This window comes from Mustela nivalis, assembly GCF_964662115.1.
Source record: "Mustela nivalis genome assembly, chromosome: 4".
NCBI classification, from domain to species: Eukaryota; Metazoa; Chordata; class Mammalia; order Carnivora; family Mustelidae; genus Mustela; species Mustela nivalis.
Window position 1 is genome coordinate 90,174,212 of NC_139023.1, and position 13,754 is coordinate 90,187,965.

Here is a 13,754-nt window from a genome sequence, read left to right on the forward strand (position 1 = left end):
GACCCTGAGATCATGACCTGGGCCGAAGGCAGAGGCTTAACCCACTGAGTGATCCAGGCGTCCCTACAAAGAAAATTTAAAGGCAAGATTAAAGTAGAGGACAACTGTGACCTGGAGAAGACTCAGAAGAAGCCCGAGTCCCTTACACTAGAATTGTTCTATGAGAATATGGAGAAAAGAGGGCTGGATATAGAGTCCTTATAATAGTGAAAACAAGAGCTAAAACCCAGGTGACACCCTATGTCAGCAAGCTTTGGTTTAGAAATTCCTGCCCGAGAAAAAAGTAGCACCCTCAGTGCTACTGTTGCCAGTCGGTAAGCAACCCCAGGGGTCAGTGCCATCTCTAACATTTTAGTTGCCACAGCTGGCATTTGAAATCCAGAGGAAAATGGAGATGATGGCCACTGATTTCTTAGTAAAAAAAAGAACAGAAATGCGACATGACATAAGATTTGATGGCCTAAGTGTTTTGTATTTTTATTTATTTTTATCTTTTTTATTTATTTTTTATTTTTAAAGATTTTATTTATTTATCAGAGAGAGAGTGAGCACAGGCAGACAGAATGGCAGGCAGAGGCAGAGGGAGAAGCAGGCTCCCCGCCGAGCAAGGAGCCTGATGTGGGACTCGAACCCAGGACGCTGGGATCATGACCTGAGCCGAAGGCAGCTGCTTAACCAACTGAGCCACCCAGGCGTCCCTTTTTATTTATTTTTAAAAAAGATTTTTTTTTTTTATTTGAGAGAGAGAGAAAGAACGAGTGGGGGTGCAGCAGAGGGAGAGGGAGAAGAAGCAGATTCCCCGCTCAACAGGGAGCCCCACTATGTACTCCATCCTGGGAGCCGGGGATCATGACCTGAGCTAGAGGCAGACACTGAACCAACAGAGCTTCATAGGCATCCCCAATATATTTTTAATAAAGCTAAAAAAAATCTAAAATTCTTGTGTGGGAACCCAAAATATATGAAAGAATAATTTAGTCCTTAGAGGTAATATTTTATTTGTTTTGTATTTCAAAGGCTTTGCAACATTTTTAATTTGGTCTAAATTCCTTTGTCTACCAATGTAAAAGACAAAGTTCACTTCTTTCCCAAAGAAGCTAAGATTTTAATTAAGTACACATTATTTACTAGACTTTGGGACTTCAAAAACACATTGGGTGAAGTTGGTTTTTTGTTTTGTTTTTAGGCTAGCATGTTCTCAAGGGGCTGCAACAACTTTTCCTTAACAATTCTACTTCAGTCTAGATTATGAAACTGCTTCTTAATGCATACTTTGGTGAGGAAAAAAAAACCCATTAGCCATCTAATAATATTGAACAAACAATGAGCTAATACACAGGGGGAAAATGGCGCATAAAACCTACCATTTGTAGAGTGCCAATGAAGTAGTCAGCTCAAGGCTGCCTGGGTGGCTCAGTCAGTTAAGTGTCTGCCTTCAGCTCAGGTTATGATTCTGGGGTCCTGGAATCGAGTCCCACATCACATTGGGCTCCCTGCTCAGCGAGGAGCCTGTTTCTCCCTCTGTTCTCCACCCCCAGCTCCTGCTCTCACTCACTCTTTTTCTCTGTCAAATAAATAACAAATCTTCAAAAAAATTAACTGTGAAGTAGTCAACACAGCACTTTTCACATCTCTGCACAGTATCACTCTGAGATGGTTTTGTCACCCACAGATGCAGCTCAGAGAAGAGCTAGCAAAGTTCTGAGCTGTCACACAGCTGAGTAAAATTTGACATAATGACCATTGGCCATCAGTCTGTGTTCTGTCTGCCAGACATTATAGTATCCCTAATTTAGATGGGACAGTGACAGTACAAAGAATAAGTTTAATTACTAACGTTAAGAAAAAGTTAGTAAATTCAGCTTGTTAATGGTCACATTAATTGGTAACACTCCCTGCTTCTGGTGGAAAAGTTAACTGCTAGAAACCTGCCAAGGATTTAGGTTACTTTTCAGATAATGTTTGTGATGGAGGAGGCCTGGGGAAAGGAGGGGGAATAAAATAGTTTGCAGCTGACTATAGCTTGCAAGGAAGCATTGGAAATATTATCCATCCAGCGTTGAGCAAAGGGAATTTCTTCTCATTCTTTTGGCCTGTTAACACTCAGGAATTCATGCAAAAGTATAGGGTGAGCATCTTAGAATGTTTAGAAACAAGCAATCTTTGTTTTTCCTTTCTTAAAAAAGCCCTGGTATATAGGAGGTTTTTCAGGTGACATGGATGTTAACGGATCAGTATTTGCCGGTGGCAGAAGATTGTTAGGCTCACTATTAAGCATCAGTGAGTTAAGACTAGCGAGCCTAGTATTTATCCAGCTCCTAGGCAGGCCAAGCTTGATACCGAACTTACAGTTTCATAAACCACATCCAGAACTTACGTCACCTACCCCTTTCTCAAGACAGCCTAGTGACCCAGTGTGCGCCATATTCAATTAAAAGTGGTAAAAAAAAAAAAAGCCAATATTCTTTTCAGAACTTTAGATTTCTTATGCTGTACTTGTTTTTTTAGTAATAATAATAATATTAATAGCCATCATTTATCCAGAACTGACTGTATGCCAGGCACTATGCTGTTATTGTGTTATTTTATTTAATCATCAAACAAGGATCACCTCTGAGACAGGTATTAGAATTACCCTCGTTTTATAAATGAGTAAGCCGAGCTAAGAGTTACAAGTAAGCAATTTGTCTGATGTCACTTGAGTAACAAGAAACAGAGTCGGGGTTTGTACAACTTAATCCTTAATAATTACATTGCATAATATGACATCATAAATAGAGAATTTCTTTGGGAATGTTTCTGTTATTGGCCAGAAGTTTTCAAAGGCATTTGTTATTTTCAATAATAGCAATATATGAACTAAACCCTGTTCAATTTCTTTTTTAGTTAATACTCTTTTTATCCCCCTTTAAACGAACAAACATATAAGCCAGGTACCAAGTAAGCGTTTTACAAAAATTATCCCACTTAATTCTCATAACAATTTTAGGATACTTAGGGAGGTTACATACTTTGCCCAAATGGTCAAATTGATAGCAGGCTGCTGAGATGAATTTGAACAATGTTACTCTTCAGGTTTTTTTGTTGGTTTTCAGTGTTTAAATATTTTAAACTCTCCACTTCAAAAGGTCTCTTTCTTACAGGTTTCGTCCTTCCCCTTTAATCATTATATGCCCTGTTGAGCTGGTTACATTCCAAAGGTTAATGTCATCCAAAGTTATTTTTGATTCTTTGAAATAATTTACTTTAAATATTTCTGAAGACAAGCATTCCACAAGACATATGCATTGCATTAACAGCTATTCTTTCACAGAACAAAACCTTTCCAGTTAATTTTTCTTATTTTAGGCTCATAGATGGAACCCAACATCTTCCATAAAGTTGTCTTTGCTTTCTACTCAGCTGTGAGCGACAATGTAAGTGTGCTACATGCCAACTATTGTTTTCCTTGTTGAGTGATGGGCCAAGTCCAGCTTTCTAATGACCATTTGATAGCAAAGAACATTGAGTCATATCTAGAGCCTTTTTATATTGGGTAGAGGTTTCTAAGCCTTCTAAAAATAAAGATAGTCTAGAGTAACGTCATATTCTTAATGCCCTGAGTTTGTTTTATTACATAACTTAGCTATAAATACTGCCATTGAGTCTCTGTTTCAGAACTGTATCTATCTTTCAGTACCCAAATGAGAGTCTATGTCCTTCACAATGTAACTGTTTTATGAAAGGGAAGAAAAAAAAGAAATTCTTTCTGATTTCAGCTCTGCCAGCAAATTTTGTTTCTTATTGATATAACAATATTATGCATACATATAAGCCTTTTGCTTCTTCACGGTCTTTGTTCAGATGAGGGTGTGTAGAAAGCAACAGAAATGTGCGTAACTTAATTTCTTGAATAAGAGATTTTGTTGCATAACAAAATGCTGGGATTTGTTTGTTTTGTAGATAGTGAATACAGTTTAACTGCAAAAGGTTGTAGTCTTCTCATCAGATTAAACCATGGCTATTTAAAAAAAAGATTTTATTTATTCATTTGATGGAGAGAGAGAGAGAGCACAAACAAGGGGAGTGGCAGGCAGAGGGAGAGAAAGAAGCAGGCTTCCCTCCAAGCAGAGAGCCCAAATGTGGGGCTATATCCCAGGGCCCTGAAATCATGACCTGAGCCAAAGGCAGATGCTTAACGGACTGAGCCACCCAAGAGCCACTAAGCCATGGCTATTTTTGTTTTGCTTTATGCTTCTTTGTATGTATTCTAATTAGTGGTATTCTGATATGGACAGCCTTATAAATGATACAATTTCAAGAGGCATCTTCCTTATCCAAATCACTGCTCCCCTGGATGCAGTTCAGGCTGTCTGAAATCCCATAATTCCTTTGTCCATTCCATGCATTCTTTTGTCCAGTTAAAATGTTAATAATGCCAGACTGGTTGAAACATTAAGTCTTATCGGGTAGCTGGTACACTTGGGAGTCTTTTAGTAGGAGTCTGGATCCCTGAATTCATTGATAAAATCTTTTATTTTCTTGCAACCAGACAAAAAATGAGTCTGCTCATAAAGTAGAGTGGGAGATGCAATTGTTGGGTAATTCAGACACTTTTGTTTAGAGCTGACTCTGTGTTTTACATAAAACAATTGTTTAATTGACAATATACTCCTTAAGATATTTGGTATTTGGAAAATACAGAGAGCCACCCTACAAATACGGTATCTGTTTAAATCTTCTGCTATAGAGTGATTTTGCAGAATATAACTATGGTAGCCAGCCTTAGAGAGGGTCCTCAATGACCCCCACCTCCCGGAATTCACACTCTGGTGTAGTCCCTCCTCCACTCTACCGGGGGTAGTTTGACTATGTGATAGAGTGATAGAATGATACAGTGATAGAATATGTGTCACTTCTGAGATTAGGTTATAAAAGTCTTTGCAGCTTCTGTCTGGGTCATTTTCTTGTTGTCTTGCATCACTGGCACTGGGAAGCCAATGCCATGTTGTAAGTGGCCCTAGGGTAAAGTGCACATGGTGGGGCACCGAGGCCTCCAGCCACCGGCTCCCCAAGTTAGCTCAGCAGCAGATCCTTCAGTAGCGTTCAAGCCTTCAGACTACTAAGGTCCCATCTAATCTTGACTGCATCTTCACGAAAAACCTTGTGCCAGAAACACCCGGCTTACCCAACCACACACTCCTGATTTTCAGGAACTCTATGAGATAACCAGTGCTTGTTGCTTTTAAGCAGCTAAATTGGGGGCCAACATATTTGGGGTTTGGGGTCCAACCCCAGCTAATTGCTAGAGATACTGAAAAGCCACCTATTCATTAGCCACCAGAATCTGTAAGCTGAAATGCCAGCGAAACATCATAGTTTAGCAAGAAATTCCTGCCAGATAAAAAGGTATAAATTAAATGTGATAAACTTTCATGCTTAGAAAGTCCAGGCAGGGGGTGGCCATGATGAACTGAAATCTGTTTCCTAGGTCTGAGGATGGAAACAGCTAGAGATACATATTGCCATGTGGGTATTGGGTTGCGATGTTGCCAGATCTTTTCATTTTTCAAGGTGAAGTATATATAGGTCAGTGTCTTCCCAAGCACACATTACACTCCAGATAATTAGCCCAAGCTAACCACAGTAAGTCTATCCTTTCTGCCGTGAAATTGTTCAGGAATGGGCATGTGACCCAGTAATGACAAAGGAAGTGTGAGGAGAAATCTCTGAGGAAGTTTCTGGAAAAGATTCTTAGACACAGAGGGAATAGCCTTTTCTTTTACTATCTAGTTGTAATGCATTGCTATTTGCTGAGAGTCTAAGATGAAGCTAGCACTAAGATGACCAAGCAGATACATAAACATGGCTAGGCACCGAAGCAGTCAACCTCTGAGGAATTGGCATTTCCCATTGTATGAGGTCATAAAGTCTGTTAAAATACCTTATTTTAAGGCAGTTGGAGTTGAGGTGTCTTTTACGTGTAGCCAAAAGCATTCTAACAGATACACAAGGAAGCCCAGTAATCCATAATTTTGTGGATAAACTGATTTTTAAAATGCATGAAAATCAACTTTAAAATGGTTCTGTATCAAATAAAATATATCTGGATGGCATGCCCATCCTGCTGGCTGCTAATTTGTGATCTCTTTTGTAGTCACCATACCACCATATTATTAAAAAAAATTTTTTTAAACTCATTTACATTTTATTTGAAGATCTCATTTGTTCAATGACTGTTTATCAGCTGCCATTTGGGCCACTAGAAGAAGCAGAAAAGTCCTGATAATTGTCTTCACATACTCAAATGATAGTCATTTTCTCAGCACAGTACTTAACATAGTATTTCTAATTCTTACAGCTTTGTTACGTGGACCTGTTCTCTCTATATTCAGGCAGGCAAACTATATTTAGAGAGGGCAGCAGTGACTGATGGATGACTAGGGAGCCAGGATCTGTATATCCTACCTCCACCCCTACCTGATGCCATACTTGCCACCTCCCACCCCCATTCCCAGGCAATGAATTCCCCAGAGAACATTTATGCATTGAGGGCAAGCCCAGACAAATGCAGGCTTTTTACAATTAGCTGGGGTTGGACCCCAAACCCCAAAGTAGTTTCCTTGTAGCTGGGCCAAACAGCTAACCAGCTTCTCTCTCTCCCATTCAACTTGAACCTGTAATCAAATCTCTTCATTATGGTTCATAAGATTCCCATGATGAAGCGAGGAAAAACACTACACATAAGAAAGGAAAATAGGGCATTATTTATGTGGTTACAGACTTATTTATATCTCACAAGATAATAGGACCCTCCTAATGAAGACTAATTACTGTTCTTGGATCTGCCCACCCAGCGAATTGGTCTTGAAGGCCCATAGAGAGAAGTGGTGGGGGAGTCTTCAGTGCCCCTAGAGGCCAAGAAACCAAAAACTCAACAGGGATTTGAACCCAGGTCAGCTGGATTCTAAAGTGATACTAAATCAATAGGAGGACAGAAAAAACAGAACCACAGCTGGGTCAAGTAGTTTCTGGCTCAAGAGAAGGAGAGATTTTTCCAATGATTTGGACTTTCCAGAGATGGAGTATGCTGGCTCCCATGTAGAAATTTGCTCCATCAATAGTTTTCAAGAAAAAGCCAGAAGTCCACTTGTCAGGAAGTTTTGGGAAGGATTCCTGTGGTTGACAGAAAATTGGAAATCTACCTCCTTTTCAGCCCTAGTTCTGTGATCCTCAGATCACTGGCAAGCAGTTCTAGTATTGCTTTTCTTCCAAACTGTTTATTCTTTTCATCTGTGGCCACAGCCCTCTTGCAATTGAAGGATTTGAAAACCACTCATTATATTTCAGCAAACTCCTCAGGAAATACTTTGTATTTATTTTGAGTAAATACTTAACTCAAAATACTCAGTGTTTCATTGGCTTTTGGAACACACTTGTTGAGGGGAAGAGAAAGCAAACACATTAGAGAGGACAAACTTTCAGGTGAGTAGAGCTAGAGCAGCCTTGTGATGGTCGTTGATTCAAGAGAATTACCTAGCGGCAGTAGGAGGCACAGGCTTGGTGGGATGAGAGCTCTAAACACATTTCCAGCTTTTCCAGGCAGGTTTTCGTGGGGTGACTTAATTTGAGTGGTTAACAGTCCAAAGGCAGGGGCTCCTGGGTGGCTCAGTGGGTTAAGCCGCTGCCTTTGGCTCAGGTCATGATCCCAGGGTCCTGGGATCTAGCCCCGCATTGGGCTCTCTGCTCCTCAGGGAGTCTGCTTCCTCCTCTTTCCCTCTGCCTGACTCTCTGAATACTTGTGATCTCTGTCTCTCAAATAAATAAATAAAATAAAATAAAAAAAAAGGAGTTCAAAGGCAGTTACTGAGAATATGCTGCCATTCCATAGTTGGCATTTATTGAGTGTTCAACAGTTTACATGAATTACCTCAGTTACTCCACACAGAGACTTACGCATACCATGATCTATTGTCAAGCTGTTGGCTTAGGGAAGTAAGGGAACTCCTCTAAGATCCCATAGGAAGAGCTAGAGCCAAAATGAGCATTGGTTTGATCCCAGGGCACTGAACTATTTTTTTTAAAAGATATATATACATATATATATATGTATATATATATATATAAAATATATGTTACATATATATATACCTCATCCATTAGTATGTACTATTTGAGTAATACTGAAAGTTAATCTGTAGAATTAGTTTCCATACAGACATTACACCAACATTAGGTAAATTTTTAAAATAAATAAAATTTGGGGGTGCCTGACTGGATCAGTTGGTGGAGCATGTGATCTGAATCTCAGTGTGGTGAGTTCACGTCCAATGTTGGGTGTAGAGATGACTTAAAAATAAAATCTAAAAAAAAAATCAAACATTTAAAAATAGAGATCAAATGACTCAAGTAACAGTTTTCTTTTGCTCTTGAACACTATATATAAGGTCAACAGTTCATATGTATGGTTACTTACAGAGCTGATGTTGCCGTCATGGGTCCTCAGACGTCAACATAGGCAGAGGTCTAAACTTCACCTCCAACGCCAGAGACCTTCTGCTGACAGCAGACTTCTGAATCACTTCTGAATCATTGTACCATTCATTTAGCAATTCATCACGTGTATTCTGGACCTCTTCTTTTCTTAAACTTTTAGCTAAATATTATTCTTTTATTGTATTACCCTATTCTAACAGCCTGATAATGTCTTATCATTTCAAATCTCCCGTGGTCCCCACACAGGCTTTCATTGGATTTGATTTTTCCCCCTTTTATGTGAAAGAGCAGTGCTCAGTGTTCTTTTAACGAATTGTATGCACTTGGAATTGTACAAGTCAATGCTGATTTTATGCCATATGTTCAAAAACTCTTTGCTTCTCCAAATACAGGCAGTATCCAAATTGCAAGTGGAACTTTGCCAAAAGTTATTTTATATACTGGTTTTTGGAACTCTGTAAAAATGATAGGCACATTGGTTGTATTTCCAAATAGGACAACAGAAGAGCTTTTCAACCCATCATTGATGTGAAGTAAAATCATCTCCTAAACAACCATAAACCAACTATTTATATACATAAAACATAGTTGTCCTAGGAAATGCAGATATGCAGATAGGTATGTAACCCACCCCTACCCCCAAGACAGCTCCCCTCCCTGCTCTGATATGAGCCCAGTGACATTCCTCTTCACTTTTCTAGGCTTTAGGCCATGAGGCTGTGGGTAGTTGAACTTTTGGGACTGAAATCAGTGAGGTTGCAGGAGGTTGCAGAGCTGACAAGGGGTATAATGGGGACCTCCTGGGCCTTCTAAGTGTTGTGGTGGGGAAATTCTTGCAAGGTTTTCCTTGCTCCTTTGTTGCTGCTTAAGGGATGCAGGGCAGGGGAAAAAAAAATCAGCAGTGAGGTTTTTGCAGTTGTAACAAGATGGAATTGACTTCCCCTTTCCTTTGGCTTTGATATCTGTAATAGAGGGTGATGAGAATCTGAGGAGGGATCTGCGGCTGATGGCTATGGAGTACCTAATCCAAGCAGGAGAGAATTTCTCCTTGCAAACACCCCTCCTCCCCGCAAAACACACATTGTGATGTGCTAGTGATGGGAGAAAGAAATGCATCTCAAGGAATGAATCCAGGTTGGATATCCTAAACGTCTGCATGTTGGTAGCCCCAAGGAAGCATTAAAGAAGGGAGGGAAGGAAAATATTAGCAGAGGAAGGAAGAGATATGTAAAGGGTGGGTCTGTTGAGGTCATAGTTTGCCTGTAAAATAGAGGACAAAACCCAAGTTGAGGCCCCTAAACTCACAGTCCAATTACATAAATGCCATTTTATTTTCTAGGAAAGATGATTTAAAACCTACATGATTAAATCCAGATGTGGAATTTTCTGTGGGTAACTCCACTTTGTCTGTGTCAGCTTTATAATCTGTTAAATGTAAGTATGGATTTGCTCTCTTCTCTCTCGTGATTTCCTTCTCTTCAAGATACTAGATTGGGAACTAGGTTTGCTGGTGGACCCCCACCAAGTGTGAGAACAATTGGTGGAGGAAGTAATGCAGGGGAGGGAGGGCAGCAGGATCTGAGCAAGGCAGCCAGGATCCCAGGGTAGAAGGTGAATAAACAGGTGGACAACTCCTATTAGAACTGTCACCTATTATGACACAGATTCTTGATATAATCACAGATTTCACAGATATAAAAGATTTATATCAAATATATATTTATAGAATATAAAAAATTGAGAACTCTAAAATAAGTACATCAACCTCTCTTGCAGGAGTACCCTTTTAATTATGCTTTTGGAGGCAGAAAAATAGTAAAAAGAAACCAACCAACCAAAATAGTGCATACAAGCATCTTGAACAAAAACACCTTTTTTTTAAAAAAAATATTTTATTTATTTATTTGACAGACGGAGATCACAAGTAGGCAGAGAAGCAGGCAGAGAGAAAGAGAGGAGGAAGCAGGCTCCCTGCTGAGCAGAGAGCCCAATGTGGAGCTGGATCCCAGGGCCCTGGAATCATGACCTGAGCCGAAGGCAGAGGCTTTAACCCACTGAGTCACGCAGGCGCCCCAAAACATCTTGAATAAAGACCTGACAAATGCACCTTGGGATTCCTAACATATATATATATATATATATATATATATATATATATGAATGAATCATATATATATATAAGAATGAATTGGGTAAATATATATATATTTATATATATATATCAAATATTTAATTAAATAGGAGTGGGGAAAATCAGTACAACGATTCACGAAAGTTAAACTAAAATTTATTATTTGAGATTAGAGAATTAAATCAGTTTCTAGTTGAAACCTAGTTTTACAGTAAATGTTTAAGTTATGCTCAGGTTTTCTTTGGGATACATTAAATTATGGGACAGTAGTCTTCCCTTATACTTAAAAGTGATTACCAGAAAGTAAATATTACCATCTCTCTGGCCTTCCTTTTCCGTGCTTTTTTTTTTTTTTTAAGATTTTATCTGTTTATTTGACAGAAAAAAAATCACAAGTAGGCAGAGAGGCAGGCAGAGATAGAGAGGAAGAAGCAGGCTCCCTGCCAAGCAGAGAGCCCCACACAGGACTTGATTCCAGGACCCTGAGATCATAACCTTGGCCAAAGGCAGAGGCTCAACCCACAGAGCCACCCAGGCTCTCTCCTTTCCCATGTTTAACTTCAGTGGCATGGTCAGGAACCACTGAAAGGAGAAATCCTAAAATATCCAACTCCAGTGAATTTTTAAAAATTCGAAGCCAAGAGGCGCCTGGGTGGCTCAGTGGGTTAAGCCGCTGCCTTCGGCTCAGGTGATAGAGTCCCGCATCCGGCTCTCTACTGAGCAGGGAGCCTCTTCCCTCTCTCTCTCTCTGCCTGCCTCTCCATCTACTCGTGATTTCTCTCTGTCAAATAAATACATAAAATCTTAAAAAAAAAAAAATTCGAAGCCAACTTTTTTGGGTACGGGGAGTGGAGCTGTTGAAAGTCGCTGCTAAGGTAAGATCAAGCCAACAGAGCAGCTTCAAAATTACCAGCAGTGAGTCCACTTTGGAAAGGCAAATATGTAGGCTTAACTCAAGTCCGTTGCCCTGCAAAAACGAAGCAGGTGTTAGAGGGGTGGACTCTTTGGATAGGATGGAGACCCGGGCGGATGAAGTCTTCTCTGGTTAGAAAGGAAATTTGGTATTAACAGGGCCTCGCTGAATCCCAGTAATAACCAAACAACTGGTGTTGTCCAGCGCACCCGGTGGCAAGTGGGAGGCAGGAAGTAGAAAGGCTCAGGCTCCCTTCCCTGGGTCAGTTCAGGAATTTAATTTCAGCAAATGTTTATTGGAGCCTAATAAGTGTTGGGCACAGTGTTAAGCACTGGGATATAAAGCTAAATGAAATGTGGTCTTGTCCTTGAGGAGCTCACACTTCAGCAAAATGTCTTCAACGTTCCTCCTGTGCTTTGTTAACTCTTCTCCTGGGGACTTGTCAGGGGACAATTGTAACTAAATCCATTCACACTTCTGAAGTTTTCAAAACCAAGAAAACGAGACACGGCACGGGGGCGGGGGAGGACTGGTGGAGAGATGGCTGCAGGGACCAGTGCCAAGCTTGGGAGCCGCCAGACTCGGAGCTCTGATGGTGTTGCCTCCTGGCAAGGAGCAGCCAAGAGCTTCCCCCGCACTGGCACCCTCGAGCTTGGCTGGGGCACAGCGAGGCTGCGGCGGTGCCAACAGCTGGTCTGGTCTGGACGGCGACAGCCGGGAGCGGGCTAGGGGCCGAGCGCCGGTCCAGCTCCCCCGCAGGAGACTGCGCGCCCCGCGCCCGCAGCCAGGGGGCAGAGTTCCCGGGCTCGTGCCACCGCTGGCTACCTGGGGCTCAGTCCCCACCACTCTCCGCCGAGTCCGCGCCTTCTCTTTGCGAGTCGTCTCCGCCAGCCGAGTCTCCGAGGAGCTCAAGATTTCACCACCCGCGGCCGCTACGGATGGGCAGGAGCCGAGACGCAGCGCGCAAAGCGCAACGCGCGGCGAGAGGCGAAATGGGGAGGGGAGGGCGGTCCGCGCGGGGGGGAGCGGGAAGGGACTCGAGTGGGGGATTCGAGGGACGCTGCAGCCCCGCCCCCGCCCCGTCTTCTCCTCTTCTTCAGAACCGGAGGAGCAGGGGAGCATGGACCAAACCCGGCTGCTCTGGAACCATGACGCTCGCCTGCTTCGTGGTGGCTCTGGTTCTAGGGGCGCTCCCCGAAGTGATCGGCTTTGATCTAGTCGTCACTTACCCCCTCCACCACCGCTATCGCCATTCGCCCCCGGCAAGTCCCCGGCACCCTCATTACCTTCCCACCCAGCAGCGACCACAGAGGACGCCTCCGCCGCCCCCTGTCCCGCGCGTCCCGCGCCCCCCGCCCGCGATGCATGCCCAGCGCCTGCACGCCCTCCACGCCGGGCGCACGCCGGGGCCGCACCACCGGGACTGCCCCGCCGGCGAGCCCTGGGTCAATGTGACGGACTTCGGCGCCCCTTGTCTGCGCTGGGCAGAGGTGCCGCCCTTCCTCGAGCGGTCGCCCCCGGCGAGCTGGGCTCAGCTGCGAGGGCAGCGCCACAACTTCTGTCGGAGCCCTGACGGCGCGGGCCGACCCTGGTGCTTCTATGGGCACGCCCACGGCAAGGTGGACTGGGGCTACTGCGACTGCAGACACGGTGAGTCGTCCCGGGACAGAGGCGGCAGCTCGGGAGTGGCGGGGAGCCAGCCTGGCTCGCCCAGGGCGTTAAGTGTACCTCGAGGAGAGGAGGTGGGAGTGTGGAGGTTCGGGTTTGCATTGCCGGGTGTAATGGTTGGCTGCCGCCGAGTTACCAGCAAAGTACATTGTTAGGTGACCTTAAATGAGCGACGCGTGCTTTGTGTGGGCAGGTTGTCGTGAGGATAGATTTTGTGCAAGGTGCTGCGCCCTGGGTTCCTGGATATGGTCTCTGGCCACTGCTGTGTGTGTCTCTGTGTGTCTGTGTGTGTACACGCGTGCTCGTCTGGTGGATGTGTGTTCGTTGGATGGATGCATGTTCTTTAAGTCAGTTTGCCTTGAGGGTGTTACCATATTTATACCAAAGAGGCAAAGTAAAGCAGATAAAGTTTCTAATTACTTGTTATGGAAAGGGAAATATTAAATCTAGTATGACAACCAATAGCCTTACCTCCTCCCCATAGACCCTGATTTGGAACAATGTGATACATTTTTTTGCCTTCACTCTCACCATTGACCTATGTTTGAAAAAGTATGGCAAAATTTC

The 13,754-nt window shown here is 42.9% G+C and overlaps 1 protein-coding gene across 2 annotated transcripts in view; it reads left to right on the top strand.

Moving 5' to 3' along the window:
• Positions 1-12,220: 12,220 nt before the first annotated feature.
• Positions 12,221-13,754, top strand: part of PRSS12 (serine protease 12) — a 76,354-nt gene continuing 74,820 nt past the window's right edge. The window contains exon 1 of one of the 2 annotated variants that reach the window (XM_082727393.1): positions 12,221-13,169. In XM_082727393.1, the coding sequence (XP_082583519.1) occupies positions 12,458-13,169 (712 nt within the window). In that variant the 5' untranslated portion in view covers positions 12,221-12,457. The remainder of the gene's footprint in view (positions 13,170-13,754) is intronic. The other variant, XM_082727392.1, reaches the window with a different exon arrangement.